The sequence below is a fragment of the Cyprinus carpio genome, chromosome B11 (assembly GCF_018340385.1).
Source record: "Cyprinus carpio isolate SPL01 chromosome B11, ASM1834038v1, whole genome shotgun sequence".
Classification (NCBI taxonomy): Eukaryota; Metazoa; Chordata; class Actinopteri; order Cypriniformes; family Cyprinidae; genus Cyprinus; species Cyprinus carpio.
This window is the reverse complement of record NC_056607.1, coordinates 24,192,799-24,205,844: the sequence shown is the minus strand read 5'-3', so window position 1 is coordinate 24,205,844 and position 13,046 is coordinate 24,192,799. Positions and strand designations below refer to the sequence as shown.

General features: G+C 36.5%; 1 protein-coding gene across 1 annotated transcript; it reads left to right on the top strand.

Moving 5' to 3' along the window:
* The first annotated feature begins 2,573 nt into the window (after positions 1–2,573).
* Positions 2,574–12,727, top strand: LOC109065498 (origin recognition complex, subunit 2). Its single transcript, XM_042734682.1, is given in 17 exon segments — positions 2,574–2,839; positions 3,462–3,620; positions 3,716–3,802; positions 4,331–4,423; positions 4,511–4,542; positions 4,638–4,695; positions 5,842–6,017; positions 8,425–8,523; positions 8,599–8,708; positions 8,801–8,936; positions 9,099–9,195; positions 9,273–9,419; positions 9,503–9,651; positions 9,654–9,676; positions 11,899–11,960; positions 12,044–12,162; positions 12,397–12,727. Coding segments are annotated over 17 exon segments (1,710 nt in total). The 5' UTR covers positions 2,574–2,760; the 3' UTR covers positions 12,481–12,727.
* Positions 12,728–13,046: the final 319 nt, after the last annotated feature.

Sequence of the window (13,046 nt, the reverse complement as noted above, 5' to 3'; positions counted from 1 at the left end):
AAAATATAAACTAAAATTGTACAAAAATAATCTTTGTCCTCTAAATTGGACTTTATAACTTGCAGTTGCAAGTCTCAATTCTGAGAAAAAATAATCAGAATTGCGAGAAAAAAAGTCAGGACTGTGAGAATTAAAAAAATCGCAATTACCTTTTAAATTTTTTAAATTGGTTTCCATAGTTTTGTCACTGTATTGCAATGAGATAATTTTTTTCAAATGTGAATCAACATAAATCAAAACACTACCATTCTTATTCAGTAATGAGAATCTTGCTGGGGAAAAGTTTAATCATCATTTTAATGCAAACAAACATAAAAAATTTAAGAATAGTCTAGATATTTTCTTTCAGCATAATGTCGTTTCTTATGTTAGGAGTGAAATGTCAAACACAACAGATTAATTTGCCATCTCACATCTTCCTCTGATCGCCGGAGGATGTTTAATATCACACGAAGAGCGTTTTGGAGAATTTTATCTGTGTTTTATACCAGCCTCTATTTCCCTAGAATGTTTTATTTTATTATTTTGGTTTATTTTTTATTTTTTCACTGATGTTGAAAGCTGCAAACCAAGGAGTACCAGAACCGTCGAGGTCCTTAAAGATTTCAAGCCTCAGATTCTATTGGTTTGTCTTATGTTTTAAAGAGAGTCGTTTGATTGGTTTTGTGTACTTGTGCTTGTATATTTAAGGTAGTAGCAGAGTTCTGTATAACTGTATTGAGATGTATTCCTCCTTAGAGTTACATAAAGCCATTCTGATCTAACGTGTAAAAAAAAAAAAATGCAAAACGTGAAAAATGAAAACACACCAACCTCGTCTTTTCCCCTCTTGATTATTGTTTAATTTGCATACGACTGAAGAATTGAAATCAAGGGTACAGTCTGTTTGTTGCCTGATTGTTTCAGGTTTTGATGAAAGTGTTTGTTTTCTATCAGTCTGTTTCTTATCTTCTGTTCTTCGTGTGTTTAAGGGAGACCAACTGTGATCAGCTAGTCATGTTTCATTAACATGTTAGTGGTTTATTTCACACACACACAATACTGCTGAAACTCAGACTAATCAGTCTTTTGTACTCTTTGATTATTTTCTCTCTCTCTTTCTGACCAGCTGAATCGATCTGAATGAATTAAAGGTCTGCACTTGTAATCGAAAACAAACTGGGGATCTTTTCCACCTTTAACCTTGTAGATGCTCCTGTTTGATATGACTTTAATTATCTCAACTTCCGCCCTATATATAAATTAATGTAAAAAACAAAAAAAAAAATAATTATACACTTAAATAATTTAAACATCCATTTAATTTATATTATACATACGTATATAAAAGTTAAGTAGTAAATAAGATATTAATTATTCATATGTATTGAAATGTATGTATTAGCATATAATAAAAATATAAATATTTGTATGTGTGTGTATATATAAAAATATTACAATACAAAAATTGTAATATTGTAAATACATTATACATTTATATATTTTACATTGTAGATGTCATCTTCAGTTGAAAAATATTTATTAAAAAAAAAAAAAAACTAATTAAATAAATAATAAATAAAAAAAAAAAAAAATATAAAAATAAATAATACATACTCATGCATATTTTAACATTATAAATAATTAATTATATTTAATATTAAAAGTATAAATAATAGTAATAATTACATAGATGATTATATTTATATATGTATTTATATACACATTTATAGATCTATAAAGACTTTTAAAATGTAAACTAAACTTACTGTCCATGCAAGTGACATCAGTGTGTCTCTAATTATTTATGCACTAATTATTTATGTATTTATTTTGTGTGTCAAAACACGGTTATAGTTAAACAAGATTAACCACAAGTTAACCATGATGTGTCTACACTAACATAGTTTGACAGCGTCGCTTTTGTGTGGTGCATTATATTTGGTATTCAGAACCTGAAATGCCCTTTTATATTTCATATATAAAATATCATTTCCCTTACAATCACCGGATTCGTGTGTGAAAGGCTGAATATAATCCTCAGATCGGTCCAGTGACATTTAAAATCGCCTGTGCCAGATTGAAACTGCTCAGAACATTATCAAATGACATTTCTGTATCAGTCTGAGTGAATATCATATAATATTGAAAGTGCAGCAGAGCAGAACAGCTCATGAAGATACAACCAGATTTTACTGACATCTAGAGCATCGACGCAAAACATATTTTTATTAGTTTTACTCTGATGATGCTTTAAAGCACTGGTTAATTTGGATTTCGTTCAGACTTATTATTATCATCATCATCACTGTGTCACGTGATAAGTGTTACTTTTCTCAGCGTTGATGAGGATGATCCAATCGCGAAAGTTTGTGTTGACTCGATTCGAATTTGTATGCGATGCTGGGCTCTCCAGAATCAAGTTAAAAGAATGAAAACATTAACTTCCCGGTGTCTTCAAAGAGGAAAAACACATCCTACGAATTTAACGGGACGAAATCTGCAGCCGCAGTACGACGTTGACCTCGGAATTATGGGAGATGTAGTTTTTTTTTTTAAAGGAGCCTGATTCTAATTGGTCGGAGCGACTCACGTGGCCTTCCTCTGTCACACGTGGGTTAGAATCTTTCCTGTGGCGCGGAATCGACGGTAGTTCTCTCTTAGGATTTCAGCAGCTCGATCTGCGCAAGATGAAGTTTTATTAACGAAACAAGTATTTGTAAACGTGTACGTGGGACAGATATTGCAGTTGAAGTCCGAGTTTAGCGCGTGAGTCGCAGGATGACGCAGAAACAGCCGTTAGAGGTTCGCTTCGTGGCCGATGAAGATGTTTTGGATCATATTGTAGAGAAACAGCAGGGTAAGAGCGTCATGAGATCGCGGTTTGTGTGGTTTAACAAAACTTTAGAGACACTCATTCAACTTTGCTTTTACTTCCAAACTATAAATTACTATATAACCAGTCATTTCTCTAATACTGTAGTACTAATACTGTGACGTCAGATGGACACACACACACACACACACACACACACATATATATATATAATACATGCATATATTAATTTATTGATTTGTTTATTATATGTAATTAATGTTATACTTTATGTATTACTTACCTATTTTGTTTAGTTGTGAATATTTATATTCATATTTATTTTAAATATGTTCATTTATATACTTATTGATATATTTAGTTAGTTTATTAAAATGTTATGCTTTATGTTCATTCTGTTTTATAATATTTAAAAATATTTTATGATATTTAAGCATTTATTTTTGCTTATGTATTTGATTATATTTATTGTTTTAATGCATTTACTTAATTATGTATTGATTTTAGTTAGTTTATTGATGTATTTTATACTTTATTATTTATTGAGATGTTTTTTAGTTTAAATGTGTTTTGTTTACTTTTATATACGTTATTTGTGTTTTTATGATAACTGATAAAAATCTGATGTTTTGCATTGTGGCTCTAGATATAAAAGCAGCTAATGGATCCGTCCAGACGCTGGTGACCCTAAAAACCCCGCAGAAATCCAAAAGGTCTGAGGCAGGAGAGGATGAGGATGAGGATGAGGATGAAGGGATGTTGAATGAGCAGAACTATGTGGACGCTCTGTGCACCGGATCACAAGGTGACCGTTCACAGCCTTAGACACTGACAGATAACACACGGTTTCCACAGTATAATGACCGGTCTGTGTCTTCTCATTGCTTGTTTATTTCCCAGATGAGAGTGAAAATGTCCCCATCACTGCGGGATCGTCTGTCTTCTCCTTTCAGACCATCAAACGGGGCAATAAACTGGCTCAGATGGGTGAATAAACACTTGACAGCTCAATTTGCATACACACCTAAAGTACATTTGTGTCCCTGCAGCACAGAAGCATGCATCAGTAGCACAGGTATATTTGTAGCAATAGACAACAATACATTGTATGAGTCACAATTATACATTTCTCTTTTATGACAAAAATCATTAGGATATTAAGTAAAGATGATGTTCCATGAAGATATTTAGTAAATTTCCTACTGTAAATATATCAAACTTAATTTTTGATTAGTAATATGCATTGCTAAGAACTTCAATTGAACAACTTTAAAGATTGATTTTCTCAATATTTAGATTTTTTTGCTCCCTCAGATTCCAGATTTTCAAATAGTTGTATCTCAGACAAATATTGTCATATCAAAACAAACCATACATCAATGGAGAGATTATTCATTCATCCACAAAAACATGTATAAACACAAATTTTAAAAAAATTTACTCTAAATACCACAAATACACTCCAGGTTCACATATTTCTGAGTGTGTTGACCGTGATATCGTGTGTTTGTGTAGCGTCTGAATTGGCTCGGACGCCTGGGAAGAGCGTGACCTTCTGCGCATCAGACACGAACGAGGAGTCGTCCAGCCCGACACGCACCGCTAAAAGTCTGTCCTGATCCTGCGGTTTATTTCTTCTCTTGTTCTCAGTTTAAAATCTGACTGACTCTGATTTTCTCTGTTTATCCACTACAGAATCAGCCAATCAGAGCAAAACCCCTCAGAAGGTGAACTCATGAGTTTCTGTGCCAAAAGTTATACATGTTTACATGTGGTTGTGTTTTACTCACACATATATATGTATATACTTCTGTCTATTCAGGGAAAGAAGGTGCAGTTCATCTCCACGACACCACACCGACTGCGCAAGAGACTGACAGGTTTGTTTGTTTCTTTTTTTTAACAATAAGAGGACAATATGATGACTGTAACACACCAATAGAGCAAAAAAAAAATACATTAATGGACTATATACCATACAATATTTCTTTTTTCAAAAATAGATAAATACTAACAAAAATTAACAGAACAATAATTAATAGGCAAATAAAGTTGTCTTTAAATTGTAGAATAAATGCACATAAATTACATAAAGATTATGCATTTACAAATAAGTCTTATAATTAACAAATCGTTATTTGTGTAATTATTAAATTACTACAAATTAGTAATAATTTTTTAATATTAATGTAAAAAATATATTTGACATAGTAGAAAAGTAAACAACAACATTTCCACAAATAAATAAATATTAACAAAATTGAAAAAAAATAAATAATAATAATAATAGCTGAATAGGCAAATAGAGTTTACTTTAATTTCCAGACATAAATTACCTAAACATACATCTAGTCTTGCAAATAAAAGTATTATAATTAACAAATTAATATTTGTAGAATTATCAAATTATTAATAATATTGTATTAATATTAATGCAAAAATTATTAGATTCATGACAATAGAAAAAAGTAAACTAAATCTTACTTATATTTTTCCAAAAATTAATAAATACTGATAAAATAAAACTAAACTAAATACTAGGCAAATAAAGTTCACTTTAAATTCCATAATAAATGGACATAAATTACATAAAATATTAATAAGTTATTAATATTAATGAACAAAAGGTTATATTTATTACAATTTAAAGAAATCAATAAAACAATTTAATTTATATTAACAAAAGAAAATCTTTTTTTTTTTACATTTATTTAAAGTCATATTTTCTCTACCTTTTAAATTCTTCTAACAAATAGTAATGTTTTTAATATGCAGGGCATTAGTAATGGTACATAATTGGTTAAAACAACAGTTTAAACTAAACATTACATGACATTCATAATTATATTTTACTACTATAAGTTCTATCTATCTGTGGCATTTTTAACAGTGAAAGAGGATGTTAAACAGAGTATTTCTTTAGAATAACATTAGAATTAATTTCCTGTTTTTCGTCATCCGTGGCTCTCACAGTTCTTCGTTTCATCTGTTAATGTGGTGGTGTTGTTGTTGTAATTATCATGCAGCTCCAAACCTGCGTTCAGACAGCGAGAGCGATTTCTCCCCCTCGAACTCTGAGGATGATGATGAGGCTGAAGAACACGAGGGGAAGAGGGACGTCCAGACCAAAACACCCAGTAAAAACACATCCGCTGCTGCGCTCTATAAGACGCCCAGTAAGAAGGGCAAGAAAGCAGCAGAGGTGAGTCTCATCCTGACCTTTGACCTTCAGACCGTCTGGGTGAGGGTCCAGATGAGCTTGAAACCAGAGCAGGAAGAGTGTATGACTAACAAAACAAAACCTGTTTCTTGCACTTAAACCACCTTCGCAACTTGTCAGTCAGTAAGTAAAATAATAACAGTAACTTTAATAACTACTATAATGTAACTACAAAGATTACAATAAATGTTATAATGTTATAATAAATGTAGTGATAACAAAAGCTGTAATGATAAATGAAACTTACAAAATGATAACTATAAAAATAACAGTAACTATAATGACAAATTTAAGGATAACTGATAAACGTAACTATTTTGACAATTTTAGCATAAACTATCATAAACTAAACTGATACATTTAATGTTAACTATGACAAACATAGCTATAATAAAAATTTAACGACATCTATTGTAAACGTAGCTATAATGATGATAAATTTAACGATAACTATGATAAACGTAGCTGTAATGATAAATTTAACAATAACTGACAAGCATAACTATAATGACAAATTGAAAGGGAACTCATAAACGTAACAGTAATGACAAATTTAATGATAACTGATAAACAGCTTTAAAGACAAATTTAACGATAGCATTGAAAAACGTAGCTATAATGACAATTTTAACGGTAACTATGATAAATGTAGCTATAATGACAATTTTAATAACTATGATAAATGTAACTATAATGACATTTTAACCAAAAACTATGATAAACGGAACTATAGTGACAATTTTAACTATTATAAATGTAGCTATAATGACGTTTTTTTACGATAACTATGATAAACGTAGCTATAATGACATTTTTAACGATAACTATGATAAACGTAGCTAGAATGACAATTTTAACGATAACTATGATAAACGTAACTATAATGACATTTTTAACAAAAACTACGATAAACGTAGCTATAATGACAATTTTAACTAACTATTATAAATGTAGCTATAATAACAATTTTAACTATTATAAATGTAGCTATAATGACAATTTTAACGATAACTATGATAAACGTAGCTATAATGACAATTTTAACGATAACTATGATAAACGTAGCTGTAATGAGAATTTTAACGATAACTATGATGTACATAGCTATAATGACAATTTTAATGTTAACTATGATAAACGTAGCTATAATGACAATTTTAACGATAACTATGATAAACGTAACTATAATGACAATTTGAATGATAACCATGATAAACGTAGCTATAATGACAATTTTAACGATAACTATGATAAATGTAGCTATAATGACAATTTTAACGATAACTATGATAAACGTAGCTATAATGACAATTTTAACGATAACTATGATAAACGTAACTATAATGACAATTTGAATGATTACTATGATAAACGTAGCTATAATGACAATTTTAATGTTAACTATGATAAACGTAGCTATAATGACAATTTTTAATGTTAACTATGATAAACGTAGCTATAATGACAATTTTAACGATAACTATGATAAACGTAACTATAATGACAATTTGAATGATAACTATGATAAACGTAGCTATAATAACAATTTTAACGATAACTATGATAAATATAGCTATAATGACAAATTTAACAATAACTATGACCAATGTAACTATAATGGCAAATTGAAAGATAACTATCATAAACGTAACTATAGAGCTGCATGAATTCAATTTACTGTTACACACATATTTTCATCCACAACTGTTTACGCTCATTCATTACATGACTGACGAGGGTTTACGTGAACAACCCCTAAGCGCCGCATTTTTTAAATTTTTTTTTGTATTTGACCCTTTAGTTGCACACCTTGAGCGACTAAACGATGACTTTTATGTCTGTGTTTCTGTTCCGTTTCTGAGCGTATCCACAGATATCCTCCTGAAGAAGAGCGCAAGTTCTATTTCAGGCTGTTAAAAACTTGAATACATCTAATCAATTTAAATAAATCAAGCACGTCACGTTTTGCAAAAAGTCACGTTACTTTATTTTACTGATTTGCATGTGAAATTGGGCTTTTATGGAGGACTGAAAGTACACCGATAGAAAGGGGATGGAATGGAGCGCAATAATCGTTTTATCTCGATTATTGTATTTTCATAATCATTGGAGGCCGAAATCTAAATCGAAACTGTATTTTGATTAATTGCACAGCCCTAGCCCTACAAATTACTGACGTTTCTAAGGTCAAAATTTCATAATGAATTTAGTGTTACTTCCATTTCTTTGTAACCATTTTCTAAAAGTTACTAGCTATTTCTGAGTGAAAATTAAAGTTAAATTTTTTTCCCAGTGTAGCATCACAGCAGCACGTTTCGCATTTCTGCTGTTTTCAACTTCAGAAAATATCAGGTCCACTCTGAAAGTCTCTGTTGTTGTGTGATTGCAGTCTGATCTGGTGGAGGAGTATTTCAAAGCTCACAGCAGCTCTAAGGTTCTCACGTCCGATCGGACCCTCCAGAAACTCCAGACGCCCAAACTTGACCGGGTCAGTGATCTTCATCTGTCTGTGACTGTGGGATCTGTGTGAGATCTAACGGAGGTGTTCACTTGTGTTTTATAGGAAACTCTGCTCAGCCTCTTAGATAAAAACCCGCCACGCTTCGCAGAGGAAATTGAACAGCTCAACGCAAAACACGAGAAGAACTTCAACCAGTGGATGCTGCAGCTGCAGTTGAGTGTGTGTGTGTGTGTGTGTGTGTGTGTGAGAGGATGATGATGATGCACATATTCATCTTGTGTTTCTCTGTTCATGGATATTTCAGCATGGGCTTTAACATCTTGATCTACGGTTTGGGCTCCAAGAAGCTCTTGCTGGAGAAGTTCCGCACTTCTATTATGCTGTCTGACTTCGATCATGTGGTGGTCAACGGCTTCTTCCCCAGTATGACCCTCAAATCGGTCCGTTCGCTGCTTCTGTGTTTCTCTCACGCACTCATGAAACCTCTGTCAACTATATAATAACTATAAGGATAAATATTTAAGCATCCTCAGCAGCAGCTGATAGCGTTCCCTGAAAACAGCTTTGATTGACATCGTCTGAATGCTGCTGTAATCTGACAGATCCTCAATTCCCTCACGTGTGACGTGTTGGGACACGAGGGAACCTTCCGTAATCCTGCAGACCAGATCGACTTCATCATCAGAACTCTCAGAGAGGGTAAGGCTGACGTGTGACGTCTCTCCGCTCATCTCTGATCGTCTCCAGTGGCTGTAAGCCGTGTGTTTGTCTTCCAGACCCGAGCAATCACGTCTTCCTGATCATCCATAACATCGACGGGCCCATGCTGAGGGGCGACAGGACCCAGCAGGCACTGGGGCAGCTGGCGGCGCTTCCCAACATGCACCTGCTGGCCTCCATCGACCACATCAACGCTCCACTCAGTCAGTCTCACGCTTCAGCTTCAGGTGATGCTGGTCAGTGCTGTTATGGGCTTGTAATGTTGTCCTGGTCTGTGTGTGCTCAGTCTGGGATCAAGCGAAGATGAGTATGTTCAACTGGCTGTGGTACGAAACCACCACCTACCTGCCGTACACTGAAGAGACGTCCTACGAGAACTCACTGCTGGTGCAGCAGACCGGAGCACTGGCCCTCAGCTCCCTCACACACGTGCTGCGCGCAGCCTCACGCCCAACGCCAGGTGACACACACACCACACACACTCACTCACACACACACGCACTCACACACACACACACTCGCTCACACAAACACACACGCACTCACACACACACAGACACACACTCACTCAAACACATTCACACACACACACACACACACGCGCGCACACACACACAAACACACACTCACTCAAACACATTCACACACACACATACTCACACACACACACACACACACACTCACACTCTCTCTCACACACACCCACACACACACACTCACACACACACACACACACACACACTCCACACTCACACAACACCACACACACACAACCGCTCACACCACAACACACACACACACTCACACACACACACGTGCTGCGCAGCCTCACGCCCAACGCCAGGTGACACACACACTCACTCACGCACTCACACACACACAAACACACACATACTCACACACACAAATAAACGCACACACACACACACACACACTCACACATAAACACACGCACTCACACACACACATAAACGCACGCACACACACACACATAAACGCACAAACACACACATACTCCCACACACACATAAACGCGCACACACACACACACACACATAAACACACGCACTCACACACACATAAACGCACGCACACACACTCACACATAAACAGCAAAACGCACTCACACACCACACATAAACAACACCGCACTCACACACACATAAACGCACCCCCACACCACACTCACCACACACATAAACGCACGCACACACACTCACACATAAACGCACGCACACACACTCACACATAAACACACGCACTCACACACACACATAAACGCACGCACGCACGCACACACTCACACATAAACACACGCACTCACACACACATAAACGCACGCACACACAAACACACACATACTCACACTCACACATAAACGCACAAACACACACAAACACACACATACTCCCACACACACATAAACGCACGCACACACACACACACACACACACATAAACGCACAAACACACACAAACACACACATACTCCCACACACACATAAACGCGCACTCAACACACACACATAAACGCCACGCACACACACTCACACATAAACACACGCACTCACACACACACATAAACACACGCACTCACACACACATAAACACACGCACTCACACACACATAAACGCACGCACACACACTCACACATAAACACACGCACACACACTCACACATAAAACACAGCGCACTCACACACACACATAAACGCACGCACGCACACACTCACACATAAACACACGCACACACACTCACACATAAACACACGCACTCACACACACACATAAACGCACGCACGCACACACTCACACATAAACACACGCACTCACACACACACATAAACGCACGCACACACACACACACACAACACATACTCACACTCACACATAAACGCACAAAAACACACAAAACACACACACATACTCCCACCACACCACATAAACGCACGCACCACAACACACACACACACACACACATAAACGCACAAACACACACAAAAACACACACATACTCCCACACACACATAAACGCGCACACACACTCACACATAAACACACGCACTCACACACACATAAACGCACGCACACACACTCACACATAAACCACACGCACTCACACACACATAAACGCACGCACACACACTCACCCCATAAACGCACGCACACACACTCACACATAAAACCACACGCACTCACACACACATAAACGCACGCACACACTCACACATAAACGCACGCACACACACACACACATAAACGCACGCACGCACGCACACTCACACACACACACACACACGCACTCACACACACATAAACGCACGCACACACACTCACACATAAACACACGCACTCACACACACATAAACGCACGCACACACACTCACACATAAACACACGCACTCACACACACACATAAACGCACGCACGCACGCACACACTCACACATAAACACACGCACTCACACACACATAAACGCACGCACACACAAACACACACATACTCACACTCACACATAAACGCACGCACGCACACTCACACGCACGCACGCACAAACACACGCTCTCACACACACACACACACACACACACTCTCTCTCGCACGCACGCACACACACACACACGTGAAAACAAATGCATATACCAGACACTTTTAGCAGTGTCTGTGTCTGTGTGATCTTCAGGGGAATCTTCAGGTTACTGGCAGAGTTTCAGCTGGAGAACAAGGACAATCCTGCATATACAGGTCAAACATCCACCACTGCCACTCAGTGCATTTATAATCAAGCCTCTGCATATTAAAACAGATGATTGTTGCTGTTTGTTCAGGATTGTCTTTCCAGGATTTCTACCAGCGCTGTCGCGAGTCGTTCCTGGTGAACAGTGACATCACGCTGCGCACGCAGCTCACCGAGTTCAGAGACCATAAACTCATCCGCAACAAGAAGGTCAGAACTCTCCTGAATCACTGGGGATGTAATATCAACATCTCACGATACGATAACATCACTAAATGAAGTCCATGATATGATATTTGTGATACTTTGACACCTTTTATGTTAGAATTAGACGTTTACATATATTGTGTCATGTGACTGTGATAATATCACTATATTGATAAAACCATTACATCTCTAAGAGTTACTGAAGTGATGATTTACGCAGTGATGTTTGTGTGTCAGGGCGCTGATGGAGTGGAGTATCTGCTGATTCCGGTGGATAACGGCACTCTGACTGACTTCCTGGAGAAAAACGACGTGGAGTGAAACCAGGAAAACCTCACTGCTGTCCACAGCTCAGTACATGTGTTTAACTGAATAGCACTTAATCTTCTGATGGATAACTTGCCAACATTGTATCATAAATGATTTGATACAGAAGAAAACGTGGAGGGTTTGACTGAAGACAGAGACAGTTTGTGCGGTTGCAGGGTTAAAGGTCTCTTAAAGCGACAGTTCACCCAAAAATGACATCATGCTGAAAGATCATCAGATTTGTAGAAATGTAGCACTGCATCAGTGTCTCATCAATGGATGCTCTGCAGTGAATGGGTGCCGTCAGAATGAGAGTCCAAACAGCTGATAAAAACATCACAATAATCCACAGCACTCCAGTCCATCAGTGAACATCTGGAGAAGACAAAAGATGAAACACATCCAGCATTAAAACGTTTTTAACTCAAATACATAGAGTCTATAATCCATAATAACACTTCCTCCAGTGAAAAAGTGTGAATCAGGAGAGAGATCTGCACAGATCAAGCAGTGTTTAAACAGCTCTAAACAAATATGTGTCTGGATTTTGATGTGAGAGGGACAACAGCAGATGTACT